The 23441-nt window shown below is 45.9% G+C and overlaps 1 protein-coding gene across 7 annotated transcripts; it reads left to right on the top strand.

The window, feature by feature from the left end:
* Positions 1–1511: 1511 nt before the first annotated feature.
* WDR31 (WD repeat domain 31) lies at positions 1512–23383 on the top strand. Of its 7 annotated transcripts, XM_042913890.1 has the most exons (12): positions 1535–1595; positions 2371–2486; positions 7454–7549; positions 12207–12338; positions 12897–13029; positions 14956–15030; positions 16186–16333; positions 16431–16531; positions 18020–18087; positions 19072–19213; positions 21089–21251; positions 23194–23383. In XM_042913890.1, the coding sequence occupies exons 4-12, from the start codon at positions 12238–12240 to the stop codon at positions 23352–23354; spliced, it is 1092 nt and encodes a 363-aa protein (XP_042769824.1). In that variant the 5' UTR covers positions 1535–1595; positions 2371–2486; positions 7454–7549; positions 12207–12237; the 3' UTR covers positions 23355–23383. The 7 variants fall into 7 exon arrangements, with proteins under 7 accessions (XP_042769825.1, XP_042769829.1, XP_042769828.1 ...); XM_042913891.1 differs by lacking the exon at positions 2371–2486 and having other exon boundaries at positions 1512–1595; positions 7445–7549; positions 12210–12338; XM_042913895.1 differs by lacking the exon at positions 2371–2486 and having other exon boundaries at positions 1512–1595; positions 7445–7549; positions 12900–13029; positions 16189–16333.
* The last annotated feature ends 58 nt before the right edge of the window (positions 23384–23441 follow it).

Raw genomic sequence — 23441 nt, 5'->3', positions numbered from 1 at the left:
TGGGTAGAGAGAAGTGGACAGATTTTTTTTTTTAAAGGCTATTTCAGGGGAAAAATTCAGAAGTCTTGGGGTTTGTTCTGGAACAAAGAAGAGAGAGTGAAGTTACAAAGTTACAAATGACTCCAAGATCCTTGGTGTGGGTGGGTGATTGGTGAATGGTAGTGCCCAGCACTCAGAGAGAAAAGAGGAAGAACAGGTTTGGGGGGAAGATGATGTTTCCAGGGTGAGTCACATTGAGAATGAAGTGTATTTTATTCAGCCAGGTGGAAAAAGGACAGAAGGCAGGTGGATTTACAGGTGTAGGGAGAAGTCTGGCTAGAGATACCAGTTTGGGAGTCTCAGGTGCCTTAAACCTGAAGCCTTTTCTGGAAGAAAATCTTGAGGGCAGGGATCAGGTAAGTCAACTCTCTAAGCTACCCTCAGCCTAGCCCAGTGCCTGAGGGCAAAACAATCAGTCTCTCCTGGTTGAAGTCTACGAGGTTGTTGTGGGCAAAAGAGATTGAGTTTGTAGAAAGAGCCCTCAGTTCTGAACTAAGATCAGTGATGCATGGGGGTAGACCTCAGCTCCTGTCAGGAACAGGACACTGATCCAGAAAGTAATGAGTGCATCATCAGGGAGGGAAGTCAACAGAGGCAAAGGATCCCCCATCAGGACTGTTGTGGAGGATATTCCCTCTTTGCATTGGAAGATAGAGCCAATGGCCAGCTCTGTTATTCTGTGAAGGTAACTTTCTCTTGCCACCCCTACTCCTGTTCCCACAGTCACTCAGCTTTCAGAAACTCCACATGTCTTTGTTGTAGGTGATTCTGCTGGCAGATCAGGCCTGCAGCAGATCCCTACTAGGTGCAAGAGAAATGTTGGCTAGGATGCCATTCATCCATTCATTCGTCCATCCATCCATCCATCCATCCATTCAACAAACCGTTACTCTGCACCAAGCCCTGTGCGCTAGGAATACAGAAATGAATGGACTCTAGTCTGGAAGCAATGCAACTCCAGCTGCTGTTCGTTTCTGGAACTGTCTTCCCACTGGATCTCAAGATGATACTGAGGGGTCTTTTTGCTGTGGTGCTGGGCTGTAACGATTTGATGAAAGAAAGAATGAAAGGAATAGGAGTGGGGGGACCTGGGAAAGGGTCCAAGGGAGAGATCACGGGTGGAATCATGGAAAACTCCAAAAACTAAAACAACACCTCCAAGGGGGCGAATAACTATTTAAAAGATGACATTTATTCAGTACTTTCTCGGTGACTCTCTCGGTGGTACCGCTTTTCTTGTATTCTGTAGATTCCCAGACAGCGCGGTCTTTGGGCAGAACCGTCCTCTTCTCTGGAACCTCATCATTGCATTGTTCCAGTCAGAAAACAGGCCAGGGTGCTCTGGGCCCGGCCTCGGGGAGACTGCAGATGGGCGGAACTGCAGTTCGGGGGCCGGGAGAGCGCCCGGAGGCTTTTCGCGGAACTCCTGCCCTAGCGACGCGCGCCTCGTTGCTAGGGGCGGTGGCATGGGAGGCTGTGGAGCGTGGTGGTTGCTGACTCCCTCCACTCGGCGCCCGTGCCGGCCCCAGCTCCCGGCCCGGCCAGCCCGCTGATGGGTATGGAGCACGATGGGGGGAGGAAGGGGTACGGGAGGGACGGGCAGAGCTGTGGGAGTCCTCGCGCTTTGCAGGCTGCAGCAGCCCACCTGGCCAAAGCGGCGAGTTCTAGGGCAGGCCTTGGGTTGGATGGCATTGTATACCTCGTTTGGGTGAACTACTCACCCCACCCCACCCCCAACACATCAAAAATAAGCTTTGGCAGTCCACATGGATATAACGGGGGACATTTGTGATCTGAAGAGACAGGAAGGAAAAATTGTACACAGGTTGTCCCCCAAATTTGGGGCAACCTTGGAACTTCTGGCCTTAGTGCTGACTCCCTGTGAGACTCTGGGCAAGACCTACTTATTCTGTGGGCCTCAGTTTCCCCTATCTACCATTAGAGGGTCGAATCAGACTTTGTTCCAGTGCTTCCACTGTGGTTTTGTTTGTGTTTGAGCTTTCGTTTTGATGTCTTGGTCTTGTGTACAGAAGGAGATTTGGGGAGAGGGAAGGAGATATGAAATCAGCATTTACATGAACAGTGGACCAGGAGTCCAGGGAAATAAGATCCATTACCCCAGCTCTGCCTCCTGTGACCTTTAACAAGTCACAACCCTCTGAGTCCCGCTTTCTTGATGGAAAATAACAATTGGATATATGCTGGAGTCTATCAAAGAATACTGCACTGGAGAGTTAAATGAGAATTCTCTGAGTTATGTTTAGAGTGACCACTGGGTGTCTGAAGGTCTTTGGAAAGCAAATTGGGGCAGCAATGGTTTCTGGGATTCAGATTTAGGCCTGGTTTTATCTGGAAACAACAAGGATATCCAAAGCCAATAATTGAGTTTATGGCTTTTCCAAGCCCCGCCCCAGCCTCTCCTGACCAAAATCTGGGACCAAGCTCAGGTAACTTCACTGAATGTTTTGCTGCTGGTCAATTTTAAAGAACCCTTATGTTGTTGGGTTCTTAAAAAGCTTGTAGGGCACCGGACTGGCTCAGTTAGTAGAGCATGCGACTCCTGAGCTCAAGGTCGCTTGAGTTCAAGCCCCACATTGGGCATGGAACCAACTTTAAAACAAAACAAAACAAAACAAAAAAACTTCTTGCCAAGCAGACTCTTCACTTTAGTGTGCAATTATTCATTCATTCCCCAGATATTTGCACTGCATCCATTCTCCCAGGCTGTGTTTAAAGCTCAGATACAAAAACAGGGGTGCCTAGGTGGCTCAGTCGGTTAAGCGTCCGACTTCAGCTCAGGTCATGATCTCATGGTCTGTGAGTTCGAGCCCCGCGTCGGGCTCTGGGCTGATGGCTCAGACCCTGGAGCCTGCTTCCGATTCTGTGTCTCCCTCTCTCTCTGCCCCTCCCCCATTCATGCTCTGTCTCTCTCTGTCTCAAAAATAAATAAACGTTAAAAAAAAAAAATGAACAAGGCACTGCCCCTCTTGTCAAGTGTATTATGTGTTCACAGTATAAACAGTGGAAGATAACAATAGTATTTTCACTTCTTAGATTAGTCTCATAATAAATCACAACTACATGGACATTACCCAAGTACATATACTTTGTTGTTGGGATTTTATTTTATTTTTTTAATGTTTATTTTTGAGAGAGAGAGAGAGCTCATGTGCATGCATGCACAGGGGAGGGGCAGAGAGAGAGGCGGCCAGAGGATCTGAAATGGGTTCTGTGCTGACAGAAGAGAGACTAATGTGGGGCTCGTGAGATCAGAGCCCAAGTTGGCCGCTTAACCAACTGAGCCACCCAGGCGCCCTTGTCATTGAGATTTTAAATTGCCTTTAAGTTATATAATATATAACTTAATGAATTCTTGGTATGATCAGTCACTCTGGTCAGGAGACATAATTGGCTTCATTTTGATATCCTTCAGATTCATATACCTATTTGTGTATGTTCTTTGTGTATATTTGTTACATATGTTTAATATATATGTATTAATAGTAGTATTAAGGGGCGCCTGGATGGGTCAGTCGGTTAAGTGTCCCAATTCTTTGATAGCACCTCAGGTCGTGATCTTGAGGTCATGGGATTGAGCCCCGAATCGGGCTCAGCACTGAGTGTGTAGAGTCCTTGGAATTCTCTCTCTCCTTCTCTCTCTCTGCCCCTCCCCTGCACATCTACTCGCGCTCCCTCTCACTCTCAAAATAAATAAACTAAAAAAAAAAAAAAAAAATAGTAGTATTCAGGGTGAAGTTGGCAGAAACTGCTCCTTTCAGCTGCAAGATCATTGTTAATATATCCATCATGCTAGTAGCTATCATTTTATATTGACAATTTGCCAGGTTGAACTGAGGGCTTTCTACGCACTAGCTTTAGCAGAGATGCAGTATAGTAGGCTGATCGAGAACATGGCCTCTGGAGTCGGACCGCCTACCTTCAAGTTTTAGCCCTGCCACTTATTTGCAACTTATCTGTAAATCCGAGCAAGTTATTTAACATCTTTGCGCCTCGATTTTCTTATCTGCTAACTGAAGATAGTAACAGCATCTATCTCAGAGGCTCGTGGGACAAATCAAAAGAGCCAATAAATATAAAGCATTTAGAATAGTCCCTGGCACATTGTAAGTGCTATTTTTAATCTTTACCGAAGCCCAGGGATAGAGATATTATCCCATTTTACATATGGGAAACAGACCCTGAGGGCTTCGGCAATTTGCCCAAGGCCACAGTAGACTGTAATGCAGACCTAAGTCTGTCTAATTCCTATGCTGATGCACTAAATCAAATGTTATTCTGACTCTGCTGTGTTTCTTTTCATTTTTGTTTTATTTTGTTTTATTTTATTTTATTATTTTTTTAAGTTTTATTTATTTATTTATTTTTGAGAGAGTGCAAGCGAGGGAGGGGCAGAGAGAGGGAGACAGAATCCCAAGCAGGCTCTGAGCCACCAGCCCAGAGCCTAGCGTGGGGCTCGGTCTCACAAACCATGAGATGATGACCTGAGCCGAAGTCAAGAGTTGGTTGCTCAACCGACTGAACCACCCAGGCACCCCTTACTCTTCATTTTTAGAATAAGCTACCCTGGGGTGCCTGGGTGGCTCAGTCAGTTGAGCGTCCGACTTCGGCTCAGGTCATGATCTCGCGGTCCGAGAGTTCGAGCCCCGCGTTGGGCTCTGAGCTGACAGCTCAGAGCCTGGAGCCTGTTTTGGATTCTGTGTCTCCCTCTCTTTCTGACCCTCCCCCATTCATGCTCTGTCTCTCTCTGTCTCAAAAATAAATAAACATTAAAAAAAAAATTAGAATAAGCTACACTGTCAGTTGGTAATTAGAATTTTTTATTTGAGTTCTTAAAATAGAGCTGTTAAACTGCACTAAAACTGTTTCTTCTTTGTAGATGTTCATAAGGGAAATTCTGGACTAGAAGTCAGGAGACCTACCTAGTTAGAATTTTGAGCAAATAATGTTTCTTCCCTGACTCTTCAGATCTTTTTTTCTTTGTTTGTTTGTTTTTGTTTTTGTTTTTGTTTAAAAATTTTTTTTTTTCAACGTTTATTTTATTTTTGGGACAGAGAGAGACAGAGCATGAACGGGGGAGGGACAGAGAGAGAGGGAGACACAGAATCGGAAACAGGCTCCAGGCTCCGAGCTATCAGCCCAGAGCCCGAGGCGGGGCTCGAACTCACGGACCGTGAGATCGTGACCTGGCTGAAGTCGGACGCTTAACCGACTGCGCCACCCAGGCGCCCCTGTTTTTTTTTTTTAAGTAGGCTCCATGCCCAGTATGGAGCCCAGTATAGGGCTTGAACTCACTACCCTCAGTGAGTTGGGATGCTTAACTGTTGGGATGCTTAACTGACTGAACCACTCAGGTGCCCCTTCAAATATTAAATAAATGGTTTATATGTGATGTTTTTGAAAAACTCTTCCATATCTCAAATTCTATGATTCATACTTATTGAGGTATTATTTTAAACAGGAGAGGGGTGCTCAGGAAACTCAGGAGAGTTTCAACTCAGGTCACGACCTCACAGTTGGTGGGTTTGAGCCCTGCATCGGGCTCTGTGCTAAGAGTGTGGAGCTGCTTAGGATTCTCTCTCTCTCTCTCTCTCTCTCTCTCTCTCTCTCTCTCTCTCCCCCTGCCCCTCACCCACTCACATGCTCTCCCTCTCAAAAATAAATGAACAAACATTAAAAAAATAAGTAAACAGGAGAAATTGTCTTTCTTACAGAAACAGTAAGGTCTGAAGTAAGCAGTCAGCTCTGAAAATTTTTGGAATGGGGTGTCTGGGTGGCTTAGTTGGTTAAGCACCTGACTTTGGCTCAGGTCATGATCTCAATGGTTCCTGGGGTTCAAGCCCCACATCAGACTCTGTGCTGACAGCTCAGAGCCTGAAGCCTGCTTTGGATTCTCTCTCTCTCTCTCTCTCTCTCTCTCTCTCTCTCTGCTGCTCCCTCACTTGTACTCGTACTCTCTCTCTCTCTCAAAAAATAAATAACTAAACATTAAAAAAAAATTTGGTGGGGAGGTGCCTGAGTGGCTCAATTGGTTAGGCATCCAACTTCGGTTCAGGTCATGATCTCACAGTTCGTGGGGTTGAACCCTGCATCGGACTCTGTGCTGATAGCTCAGAGCCTGGAACCTGCTTCGGACTCTGTTTCCCTTTCTGCCTCTCCCCCACTTGCTGTCTCTCTCTGCCTCTTAAAAATGAATAAACATTAAAAAAATCTAAAAATCTTTTTGAATAGAAGTACTATGAGTAAAACAGAAATGTTTAATGATGCATTTAAATATATCCTACTTTGTATGGGGCGCCTAAGTTAAGCCACCGACTTTTGGTTTCGGCTCAGGTCATGATCTTGAGTTTCGTGAGTTTGAGCCCCTCGTTGGGCTCCACGCTGGCAGTGTGGAGCCTGCTTGGGATCTCTCTCTCTGCCCTTCCCCTCATCACTGTGTCTCTTGAAAAAAAAAAAAAAAATTTAAGAGTCTCATGCTCTACCAACTGAGCTAGCCAGGCAAAATTTTTTTTAAAATATCCTACTTTGGGGCGCCTGGGTAGCTCAGTCGGTTGGGCGGCCGACTTCGGCTCGGGTCATGATCTCGCGGTCTGTGAGTTCGAGCCCCGCGTCAGGCTCTGTGCTGACGGCTCAGAGCCTGGAGCCTGTTTCGGATTCTGTGTCTCCCTCTCTCTGACCCTCCCCCATTCATGCTCTGTCTCTCTCATCTCAAAAATAAATAAACGTTAAAAAAAAAATTTAAAAAAATATCCTACTTTGTATGTTTATTCATTTATTTATTTATCAAAAAAATTTATTTTTAAGTAATCCCTACACTCAATGTGGGGCTCAAACTCATAACCCCAAGCTCAAGAGTTGTGTACTCTACCCACTGAACTAGCCAGGTGCCTCTCCACCCCTACTTTGTATCTTCCTCCCTTCCTTCCCTCCTTCCTTCCAATAGGCTCCACACCCAAAGCAGGGCTTGAACTCATGACCCAAGATCAAGAGTCACATGTTCCATTGACTGAGCCAGCCAGGCACCCTCCTACTTTGTATATTTAAAAATAGATCTACCCAGGCACCTGGCTGGCTCAGTTAGTAGAGCATGTGACTCTTGATCTTGAGGTGGTGAGTTCAATCCCCACATTGGGTATAGAACTAACTTTAATTCATTAATTAACTAATTAAAATAGATACATAATTAACATTTTGGTATACTTTCCCTAAATTTTAGAAATGTGCCGGTTATATGATCTTGGAATTTTGTAAGATATCTCTTTCTTTGTGTGGGAAAACTACACTTAACAATCTCTTTAATTAAACAAAGTCTTTATTTACCTTGTGAATCTCCTTTCAGTGCAAACAAACATGCTTAGAGAAGAGATTAATTTAAGCGTCTTTTCAGTAATTACAGAGATTAGGAAGTGGCTGCCTGCACTATTTTCCAAAGGATAAATGTTACAAAGCATTGAATACAGCAGCTCACCCAGAAAATCCTACTGGTTTGGGGGTAAGTCATTCTAAAAGTTATCTTTTGCTTAGAATGTCCTGTGAATGCTCTTCACATGGGAAATGTGGCTCTCCAGATGCTATCGGCTAAGAATCCAATCAGTTTTAAGCAAAGCCAATCCATTTATAGCATTTGCTGTTTTTGGTGACCTAGAATCTATGGATGGCATCTGTCCTCAGTTTGATGATAATGTTGAAAAATGGGCTACGCTGGCAGATTGGAAGCCCTGTGACCTCTATCTACCTGTAAGCAATACAACATCCCAGAGTTTTGAAAATTATCCTGGAATTTTTTCTGTCAGCATATCCTGTGCCCGTTATAGAGAATCCTAGGATGTCTGAACTAGAAGGGACCTTAGATTCGCTACTTAACAAGAAATGTTTTTGCCATACTGTGCAAGCCACTTGAGGTACAAAGATGAATATGAGAGACTCCTTCCTCTTATGGAGTACACAGTCTACTAAAAATTATTTAATCTGGTATCCTCATTTACAGATAGGGAAGCCGAGGTGCAGAGCAGGAAATGGAGGAACCCAAGGGCACACAGTAGGATGAGGCAGGGTTGGGGCTGGAGCCAGGGCTCTTGTTGGCACGCACTGTGTTCTTTTCACTGCACTATGCTTCTGTACTGGCTACCCATATTGTCAGTAGGTCAGTGCTGGCAGTTTCTCAAAGTGTAAGCTGAAATTCTTCTGGAAAACTTTTTTTTTTTTTAATTGTTTAATGTTTATTTATTTTTTTTGGGGGGGGGAGGGGCAGAGACAGAGGAAGACACAGAATCTGAACCAGCCTCCGGGCTCCTAGCTGTCAGCACAGAGCCTGACGTTGTGCTCGAACTCATGGACCATGAGATCATGATCTGAGCCGAAGTCAGATGCTTAACCCAAGTGCCCTGTTTTTTTTTCTTTCTTTTTAACATTTATTTATTTATTTGTTTGTTTATTTATTTATTTATTTATTTATTTATTTATTTTTGAGGGAGAGAGAGATAGAGAGAAAGAGAGAAAACACAATCGGACGAGGGGCAGAGAGAGAGGGAGATAGAATCTCAAGCAGGCTCCGGGCTCTGAGCTGTCAGCACAGAGCCTGACGTGGGGCTCAAATCATGAGATCATGACCTGAGCTGAAGTCAGACGTTTAACCAGTGAGCCACCCAGGTGCCCCTGGAACAGTGTTTTTTAATGGTATGACTGAGAATACTTGGTGAATTTTAGCTGCTTTTCTTCCTGTAGACCATTCTTCCTAGAGCTGGGCCAGTCATGCCCATGAGAAACTCATCTCCTAAACTTTAAACAGAGTCACAGAGGAGATGGGAAGTGAGTACTCCCACCCCCATTTACTTCCCTCGACCGTCTGGCTTCTGGAAGAGCTAGTTGCAGTGGACACGTGACCCAGAGTAGCTGCGATCAGCCCCTCATCAGATCTTCAGTCCCAGCAGATAAACGCACACTGGCCATGTCTTCCTGTCACTTTTTTCCTGTTTCACCGGCCACCAGTATAAGAGCTCCACAGATTGGGTGTTTGGGAGGTGTTTTCTGAGTGAATGTGTGGATTAGCGTCTTTGAATGTCTAACTCACCTGTCTTAGTTCTAGCCTTATTAGTTGTTGGGGACATTGCAAATAAATCTGAAAAACAATAATTCTATTTATTCTAATATACCACCCATTGTTGACATTACTTAAGTTGTAGGCCAGTGGTTCTCAAACTTTTTGGCCTCAGGACTTCCTTATACTCTTGAAAATTAGTGGGGATCTCAAAGAGCTTTGTTAATGTAAGTTATATATTGGGTTCTACTCTGAAACCTATTGACATTAAAACAGATATTTGAAAGAAGTTTTTTAATTAAAAAATATATTTTAATGTTTGTTTATTTTTGAGAGAGACAGAGACAGACACACACACACAGAGTGCGAGCGGGGGAAGGGCAGAGAGCGAGGGAGACACAGAACCAAAGCAGCCTCCAATATCTGAGCTGTCAGCCCAGAGCCTGGCTTAAACTCACAAAACATTAGATCATGACCCGAGCTGAAGTCAGACGCTTAACCGACTGAGCCACCCAGGTGCCCCTTATGTTAAAACAGATATTTTAAAAATATTTACTTATTCATTTTCAAATAATAATAATAATAATAATAAACCCATTACATGTTAAAGTAATTTTATGAAAAACATGCTTTCTAGGGGTGCCTGGCTGGCTGCCTGGTAGAGCATGTGACTCTTGATCTTAGGATCATGAGTTTAAGTCCCTAACTTAAAGCCTATTAAAAAAAAAAAAAAAAAAAGTAAGAAAAAAAAAGTGCTTTCCAAAACACACAAAAAATTGGTTGGGCAGGCACCTGGGTGGCTTAGTCGGTTAAGCGTCCAACTTCGGCCCAGGTCATGATTTCATGGTCTGTGGGTTCGAGCCCCACATCAGGGCTCTCTCTCCCCTCTCTCTGTCTCTCTCTCTCCCTCTCAAGAATAAATGAAAACATTAAAAAAATTGGTTGGAAAAGAGTGGCATTGTTTTACATTTTTGCAATTCTTGTTCATGTTTGTCTTCCACATAAGGCAGTTGGGTTCTTGTATCTGCTTCTGCATTCAATCCATTGCAACGTTACTGGGGTTGTAGTATAAGAAGAAAATCAAGCTTCACACAGAGATGTGGTTGGAAAAAGGAGGACCATACAGACTCCTTGAAAGGGTCTCAGGAATCCCCACCGGTCCTCAGATCATACTTTAAGAACTGCTGGTCTAGGTCATTACCTATATTGTCTCACTTAGTGTCATTAGCTCTCACATCTCATTGTTTGCTTTTTTTTTTTTTTAGTAGGCTCCACACCCATCATGGGACTTGAACTCATGACCCTGAGATCAAGAGTTGCATACTCTACCAGGGCACCTGGGAGGCTTAGTCAGTTTTAGCCAGGTTTTAGTCAGTCAGCTCAGGTCACGATCTCACGGTTCGTTCGTGAGTTTGAGCCCCGCATGGGGCTTTGTGCTGACAGTGAGAAGCCTGCTTGGGATTCTGTCTCTTTCCCTCTCTCTGCCCCTCCCTCTCTCTCAAAATAAATAAATGAATTAATTTTTTAAAAAGTTGCATACTCTACCAACTGAGCTAGCCAGATGTCCCTAGTATCTCATTCTTACCTGTGACCTGGCACACTAATTTTGAGAAGTGTCATGTGAAATTATTATTTTTTTTTTATTTTTTTTTTTTAACGTTTATTTATTTTTGAGACAGAGAGAGACAGAGCATGAACGGGGGAGGGGCAGAGAGAGAGGGAGACACAGAATTGGAAGCAGGCTCCAGGCTCTGAGCCATCAGCCCAGAGCCCGACGCGGGGCTCGAACTCCCGGATCGTGAGATCGTGACCTGAGCCGAAGTCGGACGCTCAACCGACTGAGCCACCCAGGCGCCCCATTACTTTTTAATTTATACTTGACAGAGAGACAGAGAGAGAGAGAGACAGAGTACAAGCAGGGGAGGGGCAGAGAGACTGAGAGACTGAGCCACCCAGCTGCCCCATGTGAAATTATTAAAAAAACAGACACCCTAGGAAGGTTATAACCTTTTAGAATAACTAAGGCTCTTTTCGAGAAACTTCACTGGTGAAAATTATTTTTTATTTTCAAATACACACTCCTAGTATTTATTGTGGTAGAATATGCATAACATAAAATTTGTTATTGCTTAGTATACAGACAATGTTATGCAACCATCACCACCTTCTAGTTCCAGAACATTTTCATTATCCATAAAGGAAACTCTGTACTTGTTAAAGTAGCCATTCCCTATTCCCCCATCGTCCCAGCTCTTGGCAACCACTAATCTGCTTTCTGTCTATGTAGATTCTGATGAGGGATGTTTCATATGAATGGAATCATATAATATGTAGCCTTTTATGCCTAGCTTCTTTTGCTTAGTGTGATGTTTTCAAGGTTCATCCAGGTTATCATATGTGTCAATATATTATTCCTTTTTCTGGCTGAGTAATAGTCATTGTATGGACATACCACATTTTGTTTATTCATTCATCCATTGCTGGACATTTGGGTTGTTTTCACCTCTTGGCTATTGGAAACAGTGCTGCCATGAACATTCATGTATAAATTTTTGTTTGAACACCTATTTTCAATTATTTTGGCTACCTTCCCAGGGGTAGAATTGTTGGGTCATACGGCAATTCTACATTTAACTTGTTGAGAAACCTCTTTGTATTTTTAAAATTCGTTTTGTTTTTGGGGATCCTGGGTGGCTCAGTCAGTTAGGTATCTGACTTTGGCTCAGGTCATGATCTCACGGTTTGTGGGTTTGAGCCCCACTTTGGGCTCTGTGCTGACAGCTCAGAGCCTGGAGCCTGCTTTGGATTCTGTGTGTGTCTCTCTCTCTGCTCCTTCCCTCTGCCCCACCTCGCATTCTGTCTCTCCCTCTCAAAAATAAATAAAAACATTAAAAAAAAATTTTTTTTAATTACTTTTGTTTTTGTTTTCGCTGATCTGCTAAAGCTCTACCGGAGGGTGCGTTCCCAGAGCCTGAAGAGGGGGCAGGGAGAGGAGGAAAAGCGAATGAGCACAATGAATTTGTCTTTTAAAAAAAGAAGTATTTATGTTGACATAAGCATCCTACCATTATCATGTCTAACAAAATTAACAGTACGTGTTCTTTTTACTCAGCAGGGGACACATCTTCCAGCAGCCACAAGGGATGCTGCTGCCCTGGTCTCCTCCCTGCAAGGTTTTGTGTAGATCCTGTGCAGTGATGGGGAAACTGCAAAGCAAACTCAAACATAGCACTTACAAGTACAGGTACGGCAGTCCTACGCAGACGGGGATCCCGTGTTTTATCACGTGCATTAAACTTCCCTAAAGGGGCGCCTGGCTACCTTAGTCGGTAGAGCATGTGACTTGATCTCGAGGTTGTTGGGTGTAGAGATTACTTAAAAATGAAATGTTTAAAAAAATTTTTTTTTAATTCTCCACTAAAGAAAGAGAAGGCCCAGAGCGATTATTGATGACCTTCCCGGAACAGTCAGTTGGGTCTGTTTTCTTGTGGATGAGAAACAGCTGATTAGCTAGTGTCCACAGCCACACAGAGAGGGGCCCTGCAGCTTTGGGAATAATCTCCAGGGTGAGCAGAGACTCCTGGTTTCTTGGCTTCAGGATTCCCCTTTATCGGATTCCAGTCCTTCAGTCGTTCTGAACGTGCTCAGTGATAATAATCCCGTTTCTGGCAATGGCCGTGGGTTTCCTTTCTGTACCCCTCTTCCAGGTTTCTCCTCAGCCTCTCCCGTAGCCCACCTCCTCTTCCCCTGGCCCCGCTGCACTCCATACCGGTGGGCCTCTCATTTGCCGTCCTCTCTTTAGCAGGCCCGACGGAATTCTAGAAGAGAGAATTCAAACTAAAGCTTGTCAGGAGTATAGCCCAGCCCACGTGGATACTGTGTCTGTCGTTGCTGCTCTGAGCTCAGACCTGTGTGTCTCTGGAGGAAAAGATAAGGTGGGGTTTGTGTGCTTGACAGGGACCCAGCTTCTTGAGGACGTGGGAAGCTATTTGAGAAGGGGGCGCTGGTTTCGCGTTTCTGGAAGCTGTGTTGAGTAGTGTAAAACCATGGGCTTTAGACTTAGGAAGACTGGGTGTAAGTCCCTGCTCTGACTCTTCCTGTTCTCTGGGCAAGTCGTGTACTGGCCTTGAGCCTCAGTCTCCGTATCCATGAAATGGGGATGATAACGCCAGCCTCCCAGGACAGTGGTGAGGATCGGGTGGTAAGATCTTTGGTGATGTGCCAGACCACCCACGTGCTTTTTATAAATGCAGAGTGTTATTCCAACCAATCCATTTTCATACCCACACACAGACGCAGGAGTTACTCATCGCCAAAAGACTTCCAGTCTCTTTCATGCAGTTCTTTTGTCAAAATCTCTACCCTGGTGTGTGTCATGATCTCGCCCTTCTGTGCTCTTGCCCTTCCTCCCACTGTCACTTTGGTTCAGGAAGGCCCCCCACCCCCCACATCTGGATCTATCACAGCACTCACAGCCAGGACATTGGTAGCAAAAGTGATTCTTTTAATTCCTCTCATTTTCACATTGTATTTCACGGATTCTAAGACGCTCATGTTTTTTTACTTTAGCACCTTGGAAATCAGTACGCATCTAAACATTGACGATAGGGGCGTCTGACTGGCTCAGTCCATAGAGTGTACACCTCTTGATCTCAGGGTCGTGAGTTCAAGCCCCACATTGGACATGGAGCCTACTTAAAAATAAATAAAAATAAATACAATAAAAACTGATGATAAAGCATGGTAATCATAATTTAATTGGCAGCATTTCGTCTTAAAGTCAGTATCATCTTAGATGTATCAAATTTTATCTATATGATCTTCACGTGTTCAAGACAGGTAGGGAAGGGTTAGCCTCTCTGTTTTACAAATGAAGAAACTGGGATTTAACCAGGTCCAGTGCTGACATGCTCCTTAACTCTTTAGCAATGAACTACCGGAGACCAGGCCAGAGGATGCTAAACAGGGAGTCTCCTGCTCAGGAGGAGAAATGCTTACAACAAAATATTAAAGTATACACCTGGAAAAAGGATACAAAGAAAGTTTTCATAATGATTCTCTCTGGCAGATGGGATTATGGGTTTTTTTTGAAATTAGGGAAAAAAAAGAGTGATCTATTTTTCTTTTTCTTTTTTTCAATATATGAAATTTATTGTCAAATTGGTTTCCGAGTGATCTGTTTTTCAACAGTGTGAATATACTTAACAGTACTGAACTACACACCTTAAAATTATTAAGATGGTGATTTTTTTTAAGATGGCAAATTTAAAAAAAAATTTTTTTAAAGAGGTGTAAGTGAGCAGGGCGGGGTGGGGGGCAGAGAGAGAGAGAGAATCCCCAGGAGAGGCAAGGAGGGGGGAGGGTTGGAGAGAGAGAGAGGCGGCACTCACCCGAAGCAGGGCTCGAGTTCCCCTGATGTGGGACTTGAACTCACAAACCATGAGACCATGACCTGAGCCGAAGTCAGAGGCTTAATGACTGAGCCACGAGAAATTTTTTTAAATACACTAAAATAAAAGTACGATACAAGTAGGGGGAAAGACTATAATCCCATGTAGAATTGTACTTCAGCATCTACAACCAGAATCTCAACCTGAGTCAGTTCCCCTTGGGGAGTATCCTCTGAACCCATCAGTAAGGCTCCAAGGAGTGACCCATGGTCCTAGAGGTTGGTCAGGAGGAAAGGAAAGAAACTGTGTAGGGGCACATGAGGAGGGAGGCAACAATAAAGCCCCAAGGCTCGACACAGAGGGTGAAATTAGGTGGGGAATGAAGTGATGGCTTGTTGTTTCAGTTAAATAAAAATTCACTTAAAATTGAAATATTACAAAGACTCTGGTGACTGTGATGACCCTCTGCAGACAGCCGTGGCCTACGACTGGAAAACCGGAAATGTGGTGAGACGTTTCAGAGGACACGAACGAGAAATCACTAAGGTACTTAGCAAAGGGTTATCCTCGTGGAGGGAATTTGGAACTGAACAAAGGAGTATCCAAGAGCTCTGTGTAATAAGGGTGATTGAGTATTCAGTCTTAAGGAAAACGCAAGGGCTTCATTGGATGCTGTGAACCCTTTCTCGAGGAAAAACAGAGCAGACCGTTCACTCAGCCATTGTTGCAGGCCTATTAGACACGATTTTTATTTTGTCACCAAGCCCTCAATAGCTCAGGTGGTAAGCAGAGAACAGCTCAGAATAACTCCCCTGACTGTCCTAACTCCACAGAGGCATGTACTGAAGGCTGCCTGTGTGTTCACTGTAGCCAGAAAAATGACAGGAACCTTCCAGTCTAGTTGGGAAATTTTTTAAAAAGCCAACAATGGTTAAATAAAAATTAATTTTGTTGGGGCTCCTGGGTGGTTCAGTCAGTTAAGCATCCAACTTCGGCTCAGGTCATGATCTCGTGGTTTGTGAGTTCAAGCCCCGTGTCCTCTCTGTGCTGACAGCTCAGAACCTGGAGCCTGCTTCGGATTCTGTGTCTTCCTCTCGGTCTGCTCCTCCCCTGCTTGCACTCTGTGGCTCTCTCTCAAAATAAATAAACGTTACAAAAATTAAAAAATATGTTAATTTGTTAAGAAAGCATTACAGGGTAGAGTGAGCTTGCAGCAGAAATGATAGAGAAGGCCAATTTCTACAACTGCCTCTCTGGAATCCCCCTAAATGAACTAAATATCGGAATCGGGATGGAAACTCTGCCAGAATGAAACTGGGCAACAGCCAACAATTCATGCGGCACAGAGTATGGTGTTGACGTGCCAAGGGCCGTGCATGCAAGAGCCTCAGGCCCTAACACCCTCATCCCCCTGTTTCCCATAAAAACAGTTTTTTAAGTTCATTTATTTAGTTTGAGAGATAAAGGGAGAGAGAGGTGGGGAGGGGCAGAAGGAGAGGGAGAGAGAGAGAATCCCAAGCAGGCTCTGCACTGTCAGCGCAGAGCCCGACCTGGAGCTCGAACTCTCAAACTGGGAGATCATGACCTGAGCCAAAAATAAGAGAGGGAGGTTTAACCACCTGAGCCACCCAGGCGCCCCGCCCTGTTTCCCAATTTAAAGTCCAATCAGACCAGCACACCGGAGCATTTTTTTCTCTCGAGCAGATAGCCTGTGTGCACAGATCGAGCCAGTTCTTCAGCGCCTCTCGTGACAGGATGGTCATGATGTGGGACTTGCACGGCCCCTCGCAACCAAGGCAGCAGTTCTCTGGCCACGCCATGGTGGTCACTGGATTGGCCGTGAGTCCAGGTGAAGTAAAACAGATCTCTTCCCAGCGCCGTTGTGCTTTCTGAAAAGCCCCGTGCCGGGCCCATCTCACGGACCCACCTTTGCCTCGTTTCCCCAGACTCTTCACAGCTGTGTACTGGCTCTCGGGACAACACCCTGCTTCTGTGGGACATTGGGACCGGCCAGTGTGCAGAGACAGCTTCCATCTCCAGGAACCTGGTAGGAACTCAAACTTGGAACAGAGCAGGACAGCAGGAGGGAGCATGGGGTGAGGCAGAGAACGTGGAGAGAGAGATCAGAAGATCCATGGCCAGGCAGTAGAGGTGTGGGTCCTCATTACTGCTTACCTCGAACTCGGCCTCTCAGGGTTATCAGATTGGATGCTCTCTTGAGATCTTCTGTTTAGTTTATATCAGAATTTTAAGTGGTGTCCTCATTTATTCCCTCAAAATATAGTTACTCCTTACCTTCTGTGCTAGGAGCAGGGTTAGCGGCCCAGGACACAGTCCTCGTCCTCCAGGATCTCACAACTTATGCTTGTTGTGTGTTCTGTACATGTAACATTGTGCAGAGAAATAAGCGGGACCCTTTGCTTTATGTATAATTTGCTGTGTTTATGAAGACCAGCGTTTTCTGGTAGCAGACTGGTATGTAAACTCCACAGTCTTTGAGGTCAGTCATACCTGGGTTCACATCATGGATCCATCACTTTTTTTTTTTTTAAGTAATCTCTACACCTGACGTGGGGCTCAAACTCACAACCCCGCGATCAAGAATCACATGTTGTACTGATTGAACCAGCCAGGTGCCCCAACATCCATCACTTTTAAGCTGTGTTACCCCAAGACAGTCAATTAGAATATGTCTTCATGTATAAAATGGGGAGAATCCTGTGACCTGACATGGTAGATGTTCCTGTAGTGGTCATCAAATGTCAGTCATAGTCATCTTTTCCAATTTCGAAGACAACTATCCATGGCAAGGTATGCTTGCCTTATGCCCTCCACATTTGTGGAGGTTGCTGGAAGAAAATCCTGTCCCCTTGGGTTGTTTTGAAAATGGTTTCATGCCTGTCCAGCAGGGGGCTACAAGGGATGAAGAGAAAGAACACTCTTTCTGAACCCTGTGAGGCCTTAGACTAGGGTTTCATGGTCCCACCGTAGAACATAGAAGGTAGAACGGGGGCTGCTCGCCTTAGCGGCCACTCGCCGGCAACTCTCTACCGCGTGTTTGGGCGCCTGCATGCGTTTGGGTACTCACGACTGGCCTAGAGCTGCTACCATTGCTCCTGCTCATCCGGGGTTTGCCAGTGGAGCATGACTAATGGGTGTCTGCAAAACATAGAACCCCTCCAAGTCAAATGTACTAGTCAGCATCCTTGAGAAGTAGGGCAGAGGTGTTATTTAGCAGATTTTTTTTTTTAATGTTTATTTATTTTTGAGAGAGTGAGAGAGAGATCACAAATTAGGGGAGAGACAGAAAGAGAGGGGACAGAGGATACGAAACGGGCTCTGCGCCGACAGCTTCAGTACTGACGACAGTGAGTCCGATGCGGGGCTTGAACTGACAAACTGCAAGATCATGACCTGAGCCAAAGTTAGATGCTCAAAGGACTGAGTCACCCAGTCGCCCCAAGCACAGTTTACAGGAATTACAGTAGAGGAATGATTCGGTATGGAGAAGTTTTGAAAATTTTGCTTTTCCCAGGTCACTCACTTGTGCTGGGTCCCCCAGGAACCATATATACTACAGACTTCTGAAGATAAAACCATCAGGTGGGCTGACTGAGCAGCTGGGAAAGGGTTTCTGGTGAAGGTTTGTGGTTCCCGTGCCGACGTGACTCCCTTCCCCCTCCGCTCTCCACATCGCTGTGCCTTTCCAGAGCCTTCTGCCCTTCTGCTTCTGCCCTTCTCTGGGGCTGGGGTCTGTTAGAGGTTGGAAGCCAGGAAGTCGGGCCAGGAAAAAGCCCCTGTCCTGGATGGTTCTGAAGCAGCTGATTCTGTCTGCCCCCCCCACCCCCACCCCCACCCCTCACCCGATGTGTGAATGTATTCACATTAAGCTCAGGACATACTCAGGTTGAGCTCACGTTAAGCTTGTCCCCCACTTCGAGCTGCCCGGCTCCACTTGCCACCGCTGGGTGCCAGCCCCCGGGTGAAGCCTTGTCTAGGGAAATGGGGTTGGAATCCCTACCAGGGGAGTCAAGAAGTAAATCGTTCTTGAGCAGAAAGTATGACTGGGAACTTTGGATCTCAGAAGAGATTCATTCTACTTAGAAAATAGCAGGAATGAGGTAAAATGAGATGAGAGATCGAATAAAAAACTCCCCCATGGACCCCATGGCCCAGGTAGGCCAAGACCTGTAAATCTTTTGTATCTGATTCTAGAATGGTGACTGCTCTTCTGGATCATAATAAGTATCTTAAAAAAAGATTTTTTTTTTTTTTAAATCACAGGCACAGAAATATCCTCTTCTCCATTGAAAGCAGTATCCCAAAGGGCCAGATTAACAAATTAACTTGTACAATTAAGATGCTTGGTCTAAATTCCTATTAACTGGATCTCAAAATAGAATGTCTTTCAAATTGGTTATTTCCTGGCAGCTTTGGAGTCTCCAAGCTTGATCTGGTTCATACTCCTGTTTTTAGGTGAATCATGACAAACGTGACTGCCCGAAGCAGCCAAGAGCCGAGACTTATGGTAGTTGGTATTTCAGACAAATTTACCACGGATTTATTTCCTGCTGTAATTCCTTTCAGATTATGGGACAGTCGGGGGCTGCAGGTAGCGCATATATTTCCCACAAAGCAGCATATTCAGACCTACTGCGAGGTCAGTGAGGATGGACACAAATGTATCTCCTGCAGCAACGGCTTTGGAGGGGAAGGCTGTGAAGCCACGGTAAGAGATTGTGGGGGTCCAGGTGTCTGGTTGCTGAGCAAATTACTTACTCTGACCTCATGTCTATACTGGCTACACAGGCAGGCTCTACTAATGGCTCAGACCTATTCCAAGTGCATACTGTAAGTGAGCCTTTACATTCCAGAAGCTTCTTTCAAGAAACCTCCATTAGCCTTGGGCTCTCTGAATCGGTAGCAGAAAGAGGGATGGGATGAGAGTCAAGATAGAAAGGTGCTAAACACAGAACCTTCTAATGTCCCTACTTGCTAATGTCCCTACTCCCAGCAGGGCTTAGAAAGGGGAGGGATTATTTGAAGAGCCAAGGGTATTCCCATTGTACTTGTGGTCACAGGAAAGGAGCCTCAAGCTCTTCAGGAAGCTTGAAGCCCCAGTGTTGGTTGAGGGCCCACCCCATCCCTCACGCATATATCTTTCCTTGCAGTTAATTTTGGGTTAGATTGCCTCGGCTCCTCCAAAGTACCTTGGATTCCTAATTGTAGAATATGGGTTAAAGGGGCATCTAGTCCGAATAAAACAATTACAGCCCCCATTTTTTCAGACATTACATGCCAGACACTGGCCTGAGCACATTACATGCATTATCTCATTTAATCCTTTAAACAACCTCATGAGTTAAATGCTATAATAACCCCCATTTTACAGATGAGGAAATAGAGGCATGGCAGGTTGAAATCTCTTGCACAAGACCACACCTCTACCGACTGGGCCGGCCAGGTGCCCCATGACTACACCTCTAGCAAGTGGTAGGTTGAGGTGTTGAATCCCAGGCTATTGACGTAGCATCTCTTCGCCAAGCTAAACATTTCCACCTCCTACAATTGACATGGCGTCCTGTGATTTCATTGTTTTTCGGACACAATTCAGATCACTCTCCCCTCTGAATGTTATTCTCCTCAATTACACGGAGTCCGGTGATTTTATGTTTTGCACACAATTCAGTTGGCTCTCCTCCCTGCACGTTGTTCTCTGGCTGGTCTGAGTCATATCAGCGAGAGTGGGGTTGGCAGCACCTCCTTTGCTGTGGAGTCTCATCTTCATACACCGAGGTTCAGCACGTAGACAATAAATCAGAAAGTCTGCGCCTACGTGTACTTACGAGAAGGGTGCTCCTGACTCTGCGGTCTCCACAGGACCCCCAGGGGCCAAGAGGCTGATAGAAGGCAGCTCTTGAGCTGTAGGCAACCCCAGGTGCCTCGCTGGCTCTGTTGGAAGAGCATGTGATTCTTGATCTCAGGTCATGAGTTTGAGCCCCACATGGAGTGTAGAGATTACTTAAATAAATTAAAAGCTTTAATTTTTTTTATTAAAAATTTTTTTTAACGTTTATTATTTTTGAGAGAAAGAGACACAGAGCAAGCAGGGGAGGGGCAAAGAGAGAGGGAGACACAGAACTGAAAGCAGGCTCCAGGCTCTGAGCTGTCAGCACAGAGCCTGACACGGGGCTCAAACCCACAAACCGCGAGATCATGACCTGAGCTGGAGTCGCCGCTTAACCGACTGAGCCATCCAAGCGCCCCAATAAATTAAAACTTTAAAAAAGACAGTAGGCAACCCCATACTGTCCCATCATGCTGTAGGGCGTGGAGCTTTCACTTCCCTAGTTGTTGTGGAAGGAACAACTCTCCTGGCACACCCTTACCCAGGGTTGTTGGAGATAACTGATGTTTAAAATAACTGCTAGACAGATGATTCGGTGTGTGGATGGGATGTGAAGATGAGGGGTGGCCATGCGAGTAGGTAGGTGGAAGGAATGGGTGGCTCATGAGCAGGCGGGGAGATGGAAATCAGTGACTGAAGCACGTATGCAGCTGGAAGGTATGCATGTATGAGCTGGCCTATGTCATTACTCTGCAGTTGTGGGACCTACGGCAGACGCGGAATAGAATATGTGAATACAAGGGGCATTTCCAGACTGTCACATCCTGTGTCTTTCTACCAAGAGCGTTAGCCTTGATGCCTACAGTTGCCACCTCATCACATGACTGCAAAGTGAAGATTTGGAACCAAGATACTGGAGGTAAGGAGCCTGCTGTTGGTGTTTCTCAAAGCTTCGTGGCGTCCTAAAAGCTTCCTTGAAACTCTTTCCATTGCTCAGCAAATACAAAGCCACTTGTGTCCTACCACTATCCAGGCCCCGAGTGGTTACGGGAGGACCAGGATTCTGTTCAGCCTCTGGCTAGAAGCCATCACCACATGAGCCCTGGTACCATGTTGTATAGACCAGTTCCTGAGAGATCAACTATATTTGGCTCTTAGTATTCTTTCTATCTGAAGTTCTTCACCAGGTTTTAACGTGTGATGCTCAAAATGTCTGGAAAGGAGAACAAGGATGGCCACTTTAAAATTCCTTTCTCGGAAGCCTGGGTGGCTTGGTCGGCTAAGCGTCCGACTTCGGCTCAGGTCATGATTTCGCGGTCTGCGAGTTCGAGCCCCGCGTCGGGCTCTGTGCTGACCGCTCAGAGCCTAGAGCCTGTTTCAGATTCTGTTTCTCCCTCTCTCTCTGCCCCTCCCCTGTTCATGCTCTGTCTCTCTCTGTCTCAAAAATAAATAAACATCAAAAAAAATACTTTAAAAAAAATAAAATAAAATTCCTTTCTCAAGGACTAAAATGAGAGTCTCAGCTCTTGGTGGGGGTGTGGTAGAGTAAGATAGTCTCAGAAAGTAAGACAGTCTCAGAAAAACAAGTCTCTGCCTTGTTTCGATGCTGCAGCTAAGGTCTGAGGTCGCAGCAAGGTCATGACACTTCAGAGCACCAGAGAGAAAGATGTTTTAGGGAACACGGTGAAGTGGTGTGTCAGACTCCACTCCTGCTGGCTGATTGCTAAATATTTAGGAACGTTTAATACGGTCATAGCGGGAGTATTTACACCCCAAAAACTGGCAAATGCTGTGAGTGATGGTGGTGGGTTCTTTCCTTCCAGAAAGCTGCCTTCCTAGTACCCCACTGCCTCCGTGCTATTTTTTTTTTTTTTTTGAAGTTCACGTATTTTTCAGAGAGGGAGAGAGAGCACACGCGAGTGAGTGTGCACAAGTTGGGGAGGGGCAGAGAGAGAGAGGGAGAGAGAGAATCCCGAGCAGGCTCCATGCTGTCAGCCCAGAGCCTGACGCGGGCTCGATCTCCCAAACAGTAAGATCATGACCTGAGCCAAAATCAAGAGCCGGACATTCGCCTGACTGAGCCACCCAGGTGCCCCCATACTCTCTTGTCCTGGACACAGGGTTCTGTCAGACACAGGGAACGGTATTAACCTAGCAAACCTCACGACAAATCCCCCTTACGGTAATCTTCCAGAAACTTAGCTCCTGGGAGGGGAGGACAGGGAGCCCCCTCGGAGAAAAGATGTGAGATCATGTCTAGTGGTCACATGGGCCAAACTCCCAAAGGGAGGACAGCCCAGCTGTGCCCCACCCGGAGCTGCCCAGTGCAGCTGTTTTGGGATTCCGTGTCCGGGGAGAACAAGGTCTGAAAGTGCTGCCCTGCCCACCAGGTGTGCCCCTACGGCCTCCAAGATGGAGACGGGGAGGAGACTGTGTCAGCTGGAGGCCCTCAGACTGGCCTTCGGGTCCCAATTTCCTTTGTCCTGAAGGGAGCAAGACCCCAGAGGCCAGCAGCTGGAGATCAGTGTCCTTATCTGTCCTCCTCTGCCCTGGCCCCTGCCTTGCTCTCTGGGCAGGTGGTAATTGAGGGCAATGTGTTAACATGTCCTTGCAGGTGAGGCCCCAACTGTCTGAACGTGCTTCTAAGTGATACACATCTTGTTTGGTCCATGTGCCGTTCTCTGTAGTTGAAGCCGTGCGGTTGACCCCGGGTTGACTTCCCCGCTGGTGCGCGGGGGCTGCTCTTATACGGTTCCATGCAGGTAGCGCGCGCTTTACTTACCCGCGTTTTTCTCAGAGACCTCGCGTTCCATGACGCCGCGCTCTTGGCCTAAGCTGCTGGTTCCCTCTTCCTCCCCCAGCCTGCCTGTTCACCTTGTCCCTGGACGGATCAGGACCTTTGACTTCCCTGGCTGTTGGCGACACCGTCTCCTTGCTGTGTGCGAGTTTCAGCCGAGGAATTCACCTGCTGAGAGTGGACTACAGCCAAGGGCTGGCACTGCGGGAAGTGGCAGCATTCTGAGGCCAAGAGACATTCACTTTCAAACCGTGGCCTGTCCTTTCTCAGTGTGGCTTTGTTCTTCCCTGTGATCTTGCGGGGGTCGGGGGT

The sequence above is a fragment of the Panthera leo genome, chromosome D4, assembly GCF_018350215.1.
Source record: "Panthera leo isolate Ple1 chromosome D4, P.leo_Ple1_pat1.1, whole genome shotgun sequence".
Taxonomy (NCBI): domain Eukaryota; kingdom Metazoa; phylum Chordata; class Mammalia; order Carnivora; family Felidae; genus Panthera; species Panthera leo.
This window is presented reverse-complemented; position numbering and strand designations above follow the sequence as displayed.

Coding starts and splice junctions, on each gene's coding strand:
- WDR31 (XM_042913891.1), top strand. CDS start 12,238: ATGCTGCTGCCCTGGTCTCCTCCCTGCAAGGTTTTGTGTAGATCCTGT. Junction 12,339..12,896: donor CATAGCACTTACAAGTACAG/GTACGGCAGTCC, acceptor TCCTCTCTTTAG/CAGGCCCGACGGAATTCTAG. Junction 16,532..18,019: donor CTTCCATCTCCAGGAACCTG/GTAGGAACTCAA, acceptor TGCTTTTCCCAG/GTCACTCACTTGTGCTGGGT.